At 57.9% G+C, this 14,731-nt stretch overlaps 6 protein-coding genes across 6 annotated transcripts; all 6 read left to right on the plus strand.

Annotated features, from left to right (window-relative positions):
- Positions 1–3,037: 3,037 nt before the first annotated feature.
- On the plus strand, positions 3,038–3,479 carry TRAVEDRAFT_84491 (uncharacterized protein; the record flags this gene model as incomplete). The annotated part of the gene is made up of 2 exons (XM_008040354.2): positions 3,038–3,240; positions 3,320–3,479. Coding segments are annotated over 2 exons (363 nt in total), but the record flags the coding sequence as incomplete, so codon positions are not given.
- Positions 3,480–4,109: 630 nt separating this feature from the next.
- Positions 4,110–6,175, plus strand: TRAVEDRAFT_64761 (sphingolipid C9-methyltransferase). Its single transcript, XM_008040355.1, has 6 exons — positions 4,110–4,543; positions 4,606–4,758; positions 4,811–4,941; positions 4,995–5,626; positions 5,691–5,807; positions 5,871–6,175. The coding sequence occupies exons 1-6, from the start codon at positions 4,138–4,140 to the stop codon at positions 5,881–5,883; spliced, it is 1,452 nt and encodes a 483-aa protein (XP_008038546.1). The 5' UTR covers positions 4,110–4,137; the 3' UTR covers positions 5,884–6,175.
- Positions 6,176–7,050: 875 nt separating this feature from the next.
- On the plus strand, positions 7,051–8,286 carry TRAVEDRAFT_84557 (uncharacterized protein; the record flags this gene model as incomplete). The annotated part of the gene is made up of 8 exons (XM_008040356.1): positions 7,051–7,266; positions 7,325–7,480; positions 7,544–7,622; positions 7,684–7,792; positions 7,848–7,867; positions 7,919–8,004; positions 8,062–8,102; positions 8,169–8,286. Coding segments are annotated over 8 exons (825 nt in total), but the record flags the coding sequence as incomplete, so codon positions are not given.
- A 2,111-nt stretch (positions 8,287–10,397) lies between these two features.
- Positions 10,398–11,747, plus strand: TRAVEDRAFT_124330 (HET-domain-containing protein; the record flags this gene model as incomplete). The annotated part of the gene is made up of 1 exon (XM_008040357.1): positions 10,398–11,747. A coding segment is annotated over one exon (1,350 nt), but the record flags the coding sequence as incomplete, so codon positions are not given.
- Positions 11,748–12,598: 851 nt separating this feature from the next.
- Positions 12,599–13,192, plus strand: TRAVEDRAFT_20277 (uncharacterized protein; the record flags this gene model as incomplete). The annotated part of the gene is made up of 1 exon (XM_008039887.1): positions 12,599–13,192. One exon carries the CDS (start codon positions 12,599–12,601, stop codon positions 13,190–13,192), a length of 594 nt encoding a protein of 197 aa, XP_008038078.1.
- Positions 13,193–13,621: 429 nt separating this feature from the next.
- Positions 13,622–14,278, plus strand: TRAVEDRAFT_47359 (uncharacterized protein; the record flags this gene model as incomplete). Its single annotated transcript, XM_008040107.1, has 1 exon — positions 13,622–14,278. The coding sequence occupies one exon, from the start codon at positions 13,622–13,624 to the stop codon at positions 14,276–14,278; it is 657 nt and encodes a 218-aa protein (XP_008038298.1).
- Between the last annotated feature and the right edge of the window lie 453 nt (positions 14,279–14,731).

Below are 14,731 nucleotides of genomic sequence, written 5' to 3' on the forward strand. Positions count from 1 at the left end.
AGGTGGACAATCCCCTGACAGCACCATCCACTTGCAAGGTGCCCGTCTGAGATGCTGTATCGTGTCTTCCGTAATGTTGAGAGCCATCTACATGCAACGAAGTGTCGGGGCACGCTTCGCCGAGCTCTCGGATATCTGGTTGGTTCAAGGATCGGTGCTTCGAAGGGATACTATATTCTCAGACATCACGACCGGCCTTGGAAAGCAGTGCCCGACTCACCGGGATTACCCCCGTCATAGCGTCCAAAGACATGACGTCTTCTGGAAACCGTCGTGAGAAACAAGTCCTGGAGTTGTCTAGTCGCGTTGTCAGAGCTCGTAATTCACCCTCCTATCAAATTCTTCATATCCAGCGTCTTCACCTTGTGGTACGCCTCAAGGAACGCAAGCGTTGACCCTGCGCACGTGTATCTAGCGACGAACGTGCCGGTATCAACGTCTTACGTGATGCGGATGCATATGATCGTGTCCGGGCCCAGGAAGGTCAACCTTCCTGATGGGTTCCTCGGTGGGATTCGCGATGCTGCCGCTCAGCCCGTAAGGCGTGGCCGCCTGGTAGTGGAGCGAGACGCGGGCGCAGAGCCTCCGCACGGGACTTTCGATGATAGCGAGGCCGTTCCTACGACGGGTGGATGTTGATCGGTCGGCTGCATAATAGGGGAGTGCAGGGCTGGTGTACCTATCCGACGTTAGGGTAAGTCAGGGTGGGTGTAGGTACTCGTGCACGGTATCGCATTTCTCGATGAACCCTGTGGATGCCGCGGGAGTTGCGAAGTTGAAGGGTCTGAGGTGATGTGGCCTGAGTTTACCGAGTGAGACCGTTACGGGGCGCCAGGTGTCGCTGATCGCTTGCATTTCTCCGTCGTGCTGCAGGGAAGCAACGGGATTCTGTAGATATATACGTATGAGCGGATTGCACCGAGGGCGAGTGACGGCTTACGGTTAAAAATGTGTGAGCTGTTAAATCGGCGAATTTGGCACCATAGTGCGGCCTGTCGGAAGTGCAGGCGGTCAGAACAAAACTCTCTTGCGCGGGAAGAACCACCGGCACACTCACCTCGCAATGGCAATATAGAATATCCCTGTATACGCGGTCTACCCGCCCGCTACGTCAACTCCAAATGGATATTTGAAAGACCAAATCTAGAGATCGTGCCGGGGTCCGTGGGTCAGCAAGATGCGATCTGCGTAACGTCAAAGGAAGTTACCGACTGGCTTGTCTAATAGAGCTCCGATTCGTAGCGCCCTGTAGATGGAAGGCGAAGACATCAGCGGAGGTCCACCGAGCACACATGGCTGACAGATTGACCAGCCGGTTGCGGATATAGTGATGACTCTGTACGAGAGCAATGACAATGAGCATTGGTATGTTGCACATCAGCGCTCAGCGCCGAGATCTACTGACTTCGATAGAACGGAGACCCGTCACTTGTGGACAGTAGGAGCGCTCAGGGCGAGCGCCTTGTGGAGATTAAACCTAGGAACGATTATTCGTGCCCTGACGGCGGGAGTAGCGTATTCCTTTGGAGGATTCAAGGTAGCTTCTTGGCGTTGATAAATGCATTGTGAGAGAGGCCGCCGACGGGTCTGCGGTTGGTGTGATCGTCACCACCGTCTCCCTAGGGGAGACAAGGTCTGCGTAGTCTGGCGACTCGGACTTATCGACCATGCCCACTAAATTTATACTCAAGGGTCGTTCAGTGTCGTGAGGGTGGTCGTGGAAGGAGTGAGCAAATGAAAGACAAGCTTATGAGATTTGGGGACAAGGACGACGCGCGTCCCCACGCAGCAAATACTCACCTCGTTCAACGACGCCTCTAGCTCGCGCTTGGTACCCCTCTTCGGCCGCAAAACCACTCGGCAGACCGGGCAACTGGATAGAGCGCTCCTAGTGCGGGAATCCGGAATCCGCCTCGACCCGTCACGCCGAACGTTAGGCGCATGATGGGCTCTTGCAGGTCGCGGTCTGCCACCTCCTGACAGAGCTATCCGCACTTAAAACCCCAGCCACACGTGTGTGTGATCCAGAAGGAGCAGCTGAGCACTGGTGGTAATCGAAAAGCTTAAAGCACTGAATATTCTGTAGCTCGAACTGCCATGTCTGCGAGACATCGCCAGGCCGTGACAACGTCGAGGAAATCATAGGAAGAGATCGTCTGTTTTATACGAGTATACTTGAACATACCTTTATGCCGGCAGCTCTCTACGTGTCTTTCAGAAGGTCGTTCCACAAGGAAGTGTGTGGGGTCTTCCCAGAGTGATGCACAGAGTCGACCCGAGGAGTCGTCAGAATGTAGCTTCAGGAGAAAACTGTCAGTTCAGGTTTGAGAATGGTGGCCTGGCTAAGGGTAAAAACCGTAATATATTTGTGCACCGCACGACGACTGCCGCGCGTAGGGGCGCTCCGCGGACCATAAGCGTACGTACACTGGTCCCAGCGAGAAATCGAACGAGCGGAAAAATGTTCGAATGAAGCGCTGTGTGCTTCTTTGCGTTGACCGTCGTGGAGGCTTCGAAAGGTCCGCGAGGGTCCGCGCGGCGAAGCATTCGGGGCTACCCGAAGTTCGCACGCTGTGTGAACCTACTCAGCCACTGGCACCTCTAGATCTCCAAGACACACCTCCACCCGCGCGGCGAAACATGTTGCTCATTCCCGGTATGAAACGGACCAGCGCGCTCAGAGGTGCTAGATATTTCGACCCCGCAGTATACGGCGACACAGAATGGATAGCCGTGCTCAGAGCTTCGTGTGGCATCAGCCTGAGGTGCGGCCTCCGTTTCGTTGTCGATGTTGCAACGCGCAGACAGCTCACCCCAGCCAGATCGTAGGCACGTTCGGACACCGAGCTACATGAATGTGGAGCACATCGCCTCGCTTTCAGCGTAAGGTGATATCCGGACTTATGCTCTCATGTCGGCGGGCCATCTCCCCAATCAATCGAAGACGTACCACTTCTCCCGCCCTCTCCGCCGTCCGTCTATCTGTCGCATTGGCTCCCGCGTGCGCCGCAGGCTGCGACTGGTGTTTATTCCGAAGTTACCGGTGCTCGGGCTGCTGCTTGAGTACCCGATCTTCGAGAGATACAGCAGAGGCCTGCACGGCGTGAACGCAAAGCTGAAGGAGGATCATGCCGAGTACCGCGCCCCCATCGACTTCGAGTTGCATCACGCGCAGCTGGACGATTTCAAGGAGCACCATATATACGCGAAAATGCGTTCGATAGAGGACCAGCATAGCATGTGCGTCCCTGTTCCCTTACCATCAACTCCTGTCTTCCCTCCTTTTACGGCAACCCGCGACGCTGACTACGTCTGTCAGCTTAGACGGTTGGATCCGGTCTGTCGATGCGTACGCGGGCCGCCACCTCGGGTACCTCAACCCGAAGGGCATCGTGCCCCAGTCAGCAGTTATCAAGAAGGGCGAGTTCCGCAACAACCCGTATCGGGAGAAGAAACGCTATGACGCGACGTCATTGTGAACAAGACTGCGGTACCCGGCGCCGTCGACGAGGACGCGGAGAGCTCAGAGGACGAAGAGGCATAAAGCATACCTCCCACTGGACAAGGAAGAGCTCTCAGACCTCGAAGGCTGAGCCTGAGCGTGTTCGTCACGAGGTATCACACTAACGTAACTGGAGCAGCATTGCGGTCATGTTTGTGGTTAACATTTAATGCTGCATCGTACGATGCTGCTATCCACTCCGGAGTTCCCGACCGCCGACGCGTGCTGTCGCCCAGCATCTCGTGAACTCGTCGCGCGCACTGCGGGCGGTCGAATTTGAATGACCGGTATTGCATGGCGCTTCATGCGCTGTACCTGGCTTGCATTTCCCCTAAGGCGAATGCGGATGGCTTGCGAGCTGTATTATGTTTCAATCGATGCTGGCCGCACATGAACGCGCAGAGGAGGCCACCGCGGCAAGCAGCGTATGTGCGGATCCGAATTTCATGCCACGCGCCCGGAGAAGGGCGGCGTGATGGCGAAGCTCGTTTAGCGGGACGAGCGCCTATGAATTTGAGAGGCTAAATACGCGCCAACGAACGCGACGTGTCGACGTCGCTGTGCTCTCCCTCCTGCCACGACGCGCTTCACGACCAGCACACGACTCCCCGCGACGACGCCCGTCCTCGTTCGCAATGTCGGCCAACGCCCCCACCATCACGAACGTGCCCACCATTAAAAATGCGCCCCTCATCGGCCTCGTCGAGGGTAACGGGTACTTCTCCAACTACCAGCTCGCTGCGCTCGTCCTCGGCGTGCCGTGGGTCGTCAAGCGTTCCCTCCCCGTCCTATGCTATGGCGGCTTCAAGACCTACCTCTTCCTCGTGCTTGTGCTCGGCCTGCCCATCACCATCGCGTATTGGACGGTGATGAGTAGGTACGGCCCGCGGGTGAACGAGAAGGTCCAGCTGCCCGGCCGCAACATTGAGGAGTACATCACCATCAAGGACCCCGAGCTCAAGGCAACTTACTTTGGCAAGGAGAAGATCCCCATGCAGGTCTTCCACGACGCGTACTTTGACGAGAAGATCGACTTCAACGGTATGTTGCGCAGTCCGTGCCTGTGACCTGGCACCTAAAGAAACGCGTTCGCTCCCTTCCAGGCGACGTCCTGGACATTATGGAGGCCCGCCACGACTGGTCGAAGATGGTGTTCACGCCCAAGCTGTTCAAATACGTGTTTACCCAGATGTTGCCCGAGGTCATCTTCCACACCCAAAACCAGGATGAGGAGCAGGTCCGCGATACCTACGACAGTACGTCACGCGTTTTCTCGCGTCTTGACGCGTCGCTCACGTACCTTCGCAGGGGGTGATGACTTCTACGAGTGGTTCCTCGGTCCGCGCATGATTTACACCTCTGGCATCGTCACCGACATCACCCGCGAGGAGACGCTCGAGGAGCTCCAGGACAACAAGCTCACCGTCGTCTGCGAGAAGGTAAGCAATAGCCTTCATCATTTGCTGGCAAGAGGCTCACCTACTATCCGTAGCTTAACCTCAAGCCCGAAGATCGCCTCCTTGACATCGGCTGTGGATGGGGCACTCTCTCCGCGTTTGCGCACAAGAACTACGGCTGCGACGTCACTGGCATCACCATCGCAAAGAAGCAGACCCAGTTCGGCAACGACCGCATCAAGAAGAACGGTGGTGACCCCTCGCGCGCGCGCATCCTCTGCCTCGACTACCGCGACATCCCCAGCGGCCGTGGCGCGTACACCAAGATTGTGTCGCTCGAGATGGCTGAGCACGTCGGAATCCGTCGCTACCAGTCCTTCCTCCGCCAGATCTACAACCTCCTCGACGACGACGGCATCTTCCTGCTCCAAGTTGCCGGCCTCCGCCCGCACTGGCAGTACGAAGACCTCATCTGGGGTCTCTTCATGAACGAGTATATCTTCCCTGGTGCGGATGCGTCGTGCTCGCTCGGTTGGGTCGTCAGCCAGGTCGAGGCCGCTGGCTTCGAGGTCAAGAACATCGATGTGCTCGGCGTCCACTACTCGGCAACGATCTTCCGCTGGTACAAGAACTGGGTGGCCAACAAGGAGAAGGTCCTCGAGGCGTACGGCGAGCGCTGGTACCGCATTTGGGTCTTCTTCCTCGCGTACTCTGTCCTCATTGCTCGGTGCGTTACTTCATCCCGGATGTAGCATATGGGGTCTTAGTTACTGACCATGTTTCTTTCGCAGCCATGGTGGCTCTTCTGTGTTCCAGCTGACGCTGCACAAGAACCTGAACGCGTACCCGCGTATTCTGGGCGTCCCCAGCCATGCGTCGATTCACGTCAAGCCCGACCACGAGATCCTGTAAGTCCTCCCCTCAGTATGTGTTGTGACACACCATTCTGACCACACACCACCCCTACGCAGGCCCGTCGACTGAGCTGCTTCAGTGCGACTAGAGAAGGCCGTGGCCATAGAACGGACGATGGGGGTGCGGGCGGCCTGGTGCCGAGTGCGCACCGAGATACGTTATTGTTACGAAAATTAACCGTATACCGGGCTTTCGATGTTAATCGTAACGATGCTCTCATGCTACCTCGACGATGCAGTATAACTGGCAGGCGGCATGGATGCCAACACGCCGTCGGGTGTCCTGGTGGCGTTTCTTAGGTTATAACTTTCTCTCGTATCGGCTTCTGCTCCTTGATCATCTCATCATATGAGCTACTCACGAGTCATCCCTTTGCCCACAGGCTTGAGGGAGCATGTACTGCCCTGGTCTGACATCCGCACCAGCGTCATAGAGCACAGGTGCGTTGCGCATTAGATATCAAACTCTAGGTCACACTTCTCACTTCCATCTTTCCGCGCGGAAGTAGTGGAAGGAAGGGTGCATCATAAGGCGCTCTAACACATACCCCTTCCCCCGGTCGTATCTTCTGGTCCATCCCGAGGCAGTGCCAGAATGTGAACGCCCATGGCTGGCCCTGTGGTATGAGCTGTGACGTCCTATACGCGCTTTGGCGTGCGGTTGGCTCGCACCAGGTCCCATTGACTTGTTACACTTACGCTCGGGTTCCTCAGGGAGTCAGTCGGAGTCACCTACAGCCAACCGACATGTGAACGTCTCGCGCAGCTCGGTATCCTACATATAACCCTCTACCAGCTAAGTACCCACGAGTGCCGCCCGAGCCATCTGTCGGACGTGGTGCGGTGTTCGGCGGAAATAGCGATGTCAGTGTCGCTGGCCAATGCCCAGCTTCGCGGGTAGCGCGCTGCATCGCCGCAAAGCCCTTCCGGACGAGGTATGGTCACTTTTCTGATAAAGCTCTGAACCTTCCTATCGCAGCTCCAATGAGAATGGCGCGCTCGGCGTCGACATCATCACCTTGTCGTTGCATAGTTCAGGCACGACCGGTGCGCCCCGTGGAGGTGGTGTCGATATCGATGCTGCTGAGTCGTCGAGCGTTTCTGACAACAAAGCTGCTCACGGAGCTTCTCCGAGATGCTGGTTTGTCACCGGAGGGTATCTCTTCCACCGAGCCAAAAGGCGGCCATGCGATGCGATATCTTCCCCCACATCTAGACCGTCGTATCCCCTCACGCCACCATGGTGTCGTTACTCTTCGCAAGCGTCGTCGCCGCTTGTCTGGAGAGCACGTTCTACGGCATATTCCTGATACTCTCCCTTGTCATCCTCTACCTCTGGATCCGCCAGCATGCCTTCAACAGCCCCCAACCGCGATGGGGGGCTCTGATATGGGACCTCAGGAACTCGCCGCTGGTCATTGTCAACCTGTTCTTCGTAGTCATCGTCAGCGCGGTACGAGCTCATTTTGCATCTAGCCATGACCTACACTCACGTTTGGCGCGGGTCACAGCACTGGATAGTAGGCATCCTCCGACTTCTCCAAGCTGTCGTAGACCAGGGCGACACCGCTAAGGCGACCGCGTACTACGCTGACCTGCGACAGCCGACGGACGTTATCCGGACTGGGCTCATGTTCGTCGGCTTCCTTGTCGGCGACATCATCATAGTACGCCCCGCTCGTTTCTGTCCGCTCCAGACCTCTGGCTCACCTGTGCTCTCCCTACCATAGACTTACCGCGTCTGGCTTGTGTGGGGACGCGACTACCGAGCGATTATTCTTCCGGCAGTCACTGTCATTGGCCTCGCGGGTAAGGACGCACCGTCCCTGACCCGGCTTCTACCTACTGACCGTTTTTCCAACACCCGCAGCGACAGTAATCGGTCTGATGTACAGGATGATTGCCGCTACCCCGAATGAAAGTATATTCGCGACTGAGTTCAACCGCTGGGTCATAAGCTTCTGTGTAGCAACGCTTCTGTACGTGCCCTTTGTTTTATTCCCACAATTCAATCATCTGCTGACAGGCTGATAGCGATACCACCTACGGAACTAGTGAGATTTCCTTTCCGCGTGTTGTTGACATGCGAGACTGAACGTCGACAGGCATGATCGTATATCGCCTATGGACTACAAATCGAGCGCGGAAGAAGCTTGACCTTTTTACTGCAGGCTACGGAAGTCCCATTCTGGTGCGTTACAGGCTCTCTTGTGTATGTGAGCTTAACGTCATGCCTCCGCTACCGCAGGAAGCGATGACGATATTCGTCGAGAGCGCGGCCTTGTATAGGTTCGTTGTCGTTTCGTTTATGAAGCAAGGTCACGATTTTGTGCGACGCTGACGCCTGGCACACAGCGCGTGGACCGCCTGGTACATCATTCTCTACGCGCTCCACTCTCCGCTTCAAGTGGTCGTCAGTAACTGCAGCCCCACCATCACCGGCATCTCAATTATGCTCATCACTGTCCGCGTCAACGCTGCCGGCCGGCCGGGCGCAAAGTCGCACAGCCTACCATCTACGGTTGCGGGAAGCGAGCGTCCTGCTACGGTCGTCCAGTTTGGGGGAGAGCCTATTCCGTTGCACGCGATCAGTCTGGACGTGACGCGGTCTGCGGAACGGGAAGGCGAGGGCAAGGAATCGCGCTTCAATGAGAGCGAGGATGGTTGAGCAAGCGTGAGGGTAGTCGCGCAAGATACCTATGCGAGTGCGTTGGCATCGTCTTCTTGGTTTATGTATTTGTACGAAATCATTTATGAATGCGTTTAATAATCACTACTACCTCCGACAGCCGTTCAGTGTCGCCGACTTCGAGCCCTATCAAGCCCGTGCTTCCGAGGTTACTGACTTGTTTATAGGCTGACTTTCTACTATGTAACTGCAGTGCTAGGTTCTTTGTGATAGCACTGTCCGGAACAGCCTAAAATACTTATTCTCGTTGCAACATCATCTTGCCAGACGTTACGCTCGACGGAAAGGCACCGATTCTAGCGCAGTAACTTGGAGTAGCACGCGGCACGAGGCACGCATCCATGCCAAACCTGCCAAATTTGGCGACGCGACGCGTTATTTGCATCTGTTATTTGAGCGCCAATGAGCTGCATAAAAAGACAAATTTTTGCTCAGCACATCGTTGACTCTCTCCTCGATGTTCGTGCCCACCAAGGACGATCTCCGCTGCTGCAATACTAGATGGTTCATCTTCTGCTCTGTGCTCGTAGTCGCGGTTTATCCTGGTCGTCTGCTCTGATAGGAAGGTGTGCGTCCCGTATTGCTTCCGTCTGTGTTCTTTTTTTCCTTCCTTTTCCTCTCCCCCGACTGGCCTCTTTCTGCCCGAGCAGTGCTAACGCAACCACCCTGCAATCGGTTCTGGTGAAGTGCCAAAAAGAACGGCATCCACCGTCTAATCAACGGTGGATGGGCGATTGTTGAAAGGTGCGGGTTCCGTCACGGAGCTCGTACGGTTCAAGTTTGCCCTACATTTCTACGTACAACACATTTCTTCTTTCTAGTGTATGTACGTCTAGATACTCGTCGGAAATCAATGCATGCTTGATTCCTTACATGACTTCCGCCTTCGAATATGGTGTCGAAGCCTACACCAGCGATGCATTGTAGGATGATCAAACTCGACTGATAGTGCATGCACCTCGGCCATCGGCGTACATGCGTTAGTCGAGAACCAGCGGACCTTGGATTACGACACAACAAGGCTTGGAGACCACGGTGTTTTCGAATTTCATCTTTCCTTCTGACTCATCTTGTGCTACCATGTCCTGAGCTTTCGTCTACGGGACCACAAACTCACCTCGCTAATCCTTAGGCCTACCAGTCAACGTATACATCGGAAGACTTCGCCGCTTTCATGAACTCTTATGGATTGTGACCTTTCCCACCTACCTTTCTTCTCTTGCGATCTTGCTGCGAGGAGTACTCTGCCGCCCAAACCTGCGTCCATTTGCCAAAGTTGCTGGGAGGGGCCCTTCGCCGCACATCTTGGGCTCTTCAGCGAACGAATCGAGGAAATACCCGGACACCGCACACGGTTCGTTGGAGGGTATTCATACCCCACTTCAATCCCGCAGCTTGAAAGTCACGCCGATGCGGGCTGCGTGTGGTGTCGGTTCCTGCTGGGGTCTTTCGGCAAGGACAGCGCTAAATTCAAATGGCCTTACGAGCGGGTGAAGATCAGAGTCGGGAACCCAGCTAAGCCTAAAGCCACCTATACGCCTGATAATATCCAGACTCTATCTGTGATCGTCAACAGGAATCATCGATTCGAAGGTTATGTGCACACCACTGGAGGTGGGTCCGTATACGCCTGGGTTGGCCACACAGACACACGACTGACGTGGCCATCAGATAATCCCGCGGCCCCGTTTATCGCCTGGCGAAGCCGTATACAGAACGTAGGCTCGCCCTACGCGCTCTCGCTCGCAAGAAGATGTGTCGACGAGTGCGTACAAGGACACCAACGGTGTCTCCCACTTGTGGCCTCTCTCGATCCCCTCCTCCCGACGCATGTCGTCGATTGTGCCGACCCCGAACGCCCACGTCTCACCTTGACAGCTGGAAAACGCGGGAAATATCTCGCCCTCAGCTACGTGTGGGGTGAGGCGCAGCCCCATTCGACGACGGAACGCAACGTGGACGCATACACTTCGACTGGGATCGATCCCTCCCTGCTCCCCAAGACTATTCGGGATGCTATCCGCGTCACTCACGCCCTCGGATTTCAGTACCTCTGGGCCGACTGTCTATGCATCATCCAGGACTCGGATGAGGACAAGCGGCACGAGCTTGCGTGCATGCATTACATCTACCGCTACGCGCACCTGACCATTATCGCCGCCAGCGCCCGCACAGTTAGCGAGGGCTTCCTGCAAGACCGCCCGGCCCCACCTCGCGACATCGCCCTTCCGTTCATCTGTCCCCCGCCCCTTTCCTCGTCCGGAGAGAGCATAGCGGGCGAGGTGCACGTCTCCCAGACGTGGACCCGCCGCGCGGATCACCCGCCGTACCACCGCCACTGGGACCCCATCAGTGCGCGCGGCTGGTGCATGCAGGAGTACTTTATGTCCCCCCGCGCGCTCATCTTCACGTCCGAAACGCTCCGCTTCATGTGCCCCAGCGTTACGCAAAACGTGGGCACCACGCACTACAAGCCGTGCGGCGAGCGGCGGCTGCCTTCCATGCTCTTCCTCCCGGACCCGCCGGCCCTTGAGCACGGCTCGGAGAAATGGGCCAAGCTGTACCGCGGGTGGTGTCACATTGCGGAGGACTACAGCCAGCGTACGATCGGAAGGGCGTCAGACAAGCTCGTCGCGTGCGGCGCAATCGCGGAGGCATTCGCGCGCGTCCTCGACTCAGATTACCTCGCAGGCCTCTGGCGCGCCACGCTCCTCCAGGACGTGCTGTGGCGACGGGCGAGCCTGGGCACATACCTACACCGCCCTGTGGGATACCGCGCGCCGTCGTGGTCGTGGGCTGCCGTGGACGGGCGGGTCAGGACGCTGTGGGGGTCTCCGCTGGAGTGGATCGCCGTCGCAGAGGTCGTGCGGTGCGAGGTCGTGCTCGAACATCCGAAGCTGCGGTTCGGGCAGGTGACGGGCGGGGTTCTCGTCGTGCACGCGCCGCTGGTGGAGTGCAAGCTGCGGCCGAACGGAAAGTCGCACGACGTTCTGTTGTCGACTGCCTCGTCGTGGCACGTGTCCAACTGGGGAGACGGCGGCTTGGACGAGGAAGAGGAGGCCGCGCTAAACTGGGCATACTCTGGCTGGGGAAAGATCGACTGCGCTACCGCGCTCCTCTCTCTCGTACCACCATCACGGTCGGTTTTCCCACGGTTGGCTTTTGGAGCCGCCGGCCGTGGGGGCCCTCCCTCGGCCATACCGAGCGGAATATCACAACCTATGGAAGTACAGAGGCAATGCTGAAAGTATGAGAGTAAGAAAAGCAGCAGAAAACACCCCAAAGCCAACGTGGCAACAGACCGACCGAAATAGAGCCCAGCTGAGCGACCAGCCCTCCCCACGCCAAAGCAGGTAAGAACACACGCAACGCAGGATGTATAGGATAGATAGCACGCGCAGCCCCCGGCTGGAGACTCATGCTCCTCGGAGTAAGTCCTTTCGAGGACGGGGCCCTCGGGCCCCTGGACGAGCACGATAAGCGCCGAGAGGAAGGGAGAATAGCGCCCATGGGAGTCTGAACCTATGGCGCCCAGCGGACCGACCACCCGGCTGAGTCCCGCCGAGGCGCCGGCGCTTAGGGCCCGCACCTGAACAAATACAAGCCGAGGGTGCGCGCCAGACCGCGCATCCCGCAGAAACACAAGTAGCACGCACACCCGCGAGATACCCGCCCACGCCGTAGATCACAAGTTGTCGCTGCCTCTCCCTCCTAAGTGACCGCAATAAACTGGGGCGTCTGAGACGTACCGACATGAAACCCTTGTGGCCGCCACATACAGCAACGAAATGCTAAAACAGACAGGGAGAATAGGCAGAGAGCCGACCCAGACAGTAAATCTCTTCCAAAAAACAGAGAAAGTGCCCAGCGGTGAGTAGAAGCTGGCAACCTAGGGAGGCAGCGGTCTCACCGGCCTAGGAAAGACGCGCAAGGGTCCATGAAATATATAAAGACCGCCCGACAGCTGGCAATAAAGTACGCCACGTACACCCACGCCCGCCCCTCTCCCCCTCCTCCCGCCCCGCCCCGCCAGCCCACCGAACGACCTGCCGTTCCGCACCACGCCGCGCCACCCTCCCCTAGCTCCCACTACGAAATGGCCCGGCCCAGACTCCCCACACCCGTCCCGCTACTCGTCTGGAGGCCCAAGCTGCGCCCGGCGCCGCCGGCCCCCGACAACCACTTTATCGTGGCGGCACAGCCGCAAGTCATCCTGCAGCTCAACCTCTGCGTCCACCTCACCCTCATACCAAACTACAGCTTCCTACCACGCAATGAGGAGGTAGAAGTTGACCCCAACCTCGTGAGGCACACGGCCCTGACCATTGTTGGGCCGATCGTCGACATACGAGAGCTGGGGGCGGGGCACCTCTCGATCACGATAGAAAACCTCTTCCAAGGCTCAGACGTTGTGCACGCCTTCCTAAAAGTCATCCCCGAAAGCGGGGTAATGGTGGACAAGGGCATAGGGAGAGCCCTCACCGCCAGACTCGAAACCCTCATCCTCATGGCGGAACTGGAGGGGTGCGAGGTACACGACCTCAACAGACGGAACCCGGCGAACCGTGGACCCCAAGTGCGCTACACGGCGGAAGACCTCACGCCACGACCCGCCCTCCGACCCCTGCAGCCCGAGGCGCAGAAGGGAAACCCCCACGCCGCTCCCGTATGGCCCCCTCGCCATCGCTGAAGGAGGAGAAAAGAGGCCGCTAGGCCGAGACTGCTGGCCGTGCCGCCGGCGAGGGAGGAGAGGAGGCCGCCATTGGGGAACAGACGAGGTCGGAACGAAGGACAGGCAGGTGAGAGAGCACCTGAAGGAACGGCGCGCGGCGGGAGGACGTGCACATAGCATATCTTGTAATGTAAATACCCCCCGGGGACTAAGTTCTTCTTCGCACTTGTCCGAGTCCCAGCGGGACAGGAAGAAGGAACCAACGGCGCCCGCCAGCCAGAAACAAAACCCGAAAGACTGACTGATAACCCCCCGATGGGGAAACGAACAGCGAGTGAACCGACGCCTGGACTGAACCAGACAATGCGCCGGAGGCGACACGCACGGGCCAAGCGCCTCGCCGTCAGCGAATAAAAAGCAGGAACGCAGCCCCCCCACTCCAACGCGATGGCCTGCCTCCCCCCCACCACTATCTTCCTGCGAACGAGAACTGGCTCGCCCGATGCACTCCCACCCATCCCACTACGCGGCGGCATCCCGCTCCTCTCCCTGGGCCTCGCGCCAGGCCAGCCCATGAACATAGGAGTCCAGGTACGCGCGCTACTACTTGGCCCGCGAAGCGAAGCCTCCTCCCGGAACCCCAGCAACCCACCACACTTCACAAGCGTCGACATCGGACTGGAAGGCCGGGTCATCGCAGCCAGGAAAGTCAACGACGTCTGCGCCGAAGTCATCGTCAGGAACGAAGGATGGGGAAGGATGCGGTACGCTGCGATACTGCTGCACGCCATGCCCCGAACGACCATCGAGGCCGGGCTATGGGACGCCCTGCGCTCACCAAACATACGTAAGGGAGACTGGGGAGAAGAATACCCGCCGCAAAACTATGTGACCTGCCTGCCCGCCCCCCACAGAGGAGACAAGGCCGTAGACCTCGCGAGCTACCCCCCAATAATCGAGAAGCAGCTCGCGGGCCCGGGCGGAGGGGAAGGCACGAGATGGGCGTCGGACGAGGAACTGGGCGAGCTAGGGAGAGCCGTCGGCGGGATTTTCCAGACGGGCACAAAGGCGAAGGAGACCAAGGCGAAGACGGCGAGAGGATGAAAAGGGAGCGAGCGGGGAGACGGGATGAAGCACGGTGACGACGAACAGCGCGGAACCCCGCGTTGGTCCCCGGACACACGTACTAGTAGCGCACGAAAATAAAGCCACACAGTCGATTTGTAGAGCCTCACGAGACACGAAGGCAGTGGACACTCGTACGCAACTGAAAGCAAGGGATGACGAACACACTGAGCTCCGCAAGCGGACGGGACAGCGTATGCGCGGGCGATGCAAGCGAGACGCCTGCCCGACGGGACAGGAGCCCATCCACCACGCGAGCGTGATCGAGCGGCACCAAACCTAGAACGCCCACCCAAAGCAAAGTTAAACAAGGACAAACAGAGTACTCACATGACGATGGGCACGTGCTGACAGTACGTGCGCCTGCACAAGGTCTCACGAGAGTACCCCCCCGCGCGACAGCGCAAACCAGGCAGGCAGCCGAGGAGGGCG

This window comes from Trametes versicolor, assembly GCF_000271585.1.
Source record: "Trametes versicolor FP-101664 SS1 unplaced genomic scaffold TRAVEscaffold_6, whole genome shotgun sequence".
Taxonomy (NCBI): Eukaryota; Fungi; Basidiomycota; class Agaricomycetes; order Polyporales; family Polyporaceae; genus Trametes; species Trametes versicolor.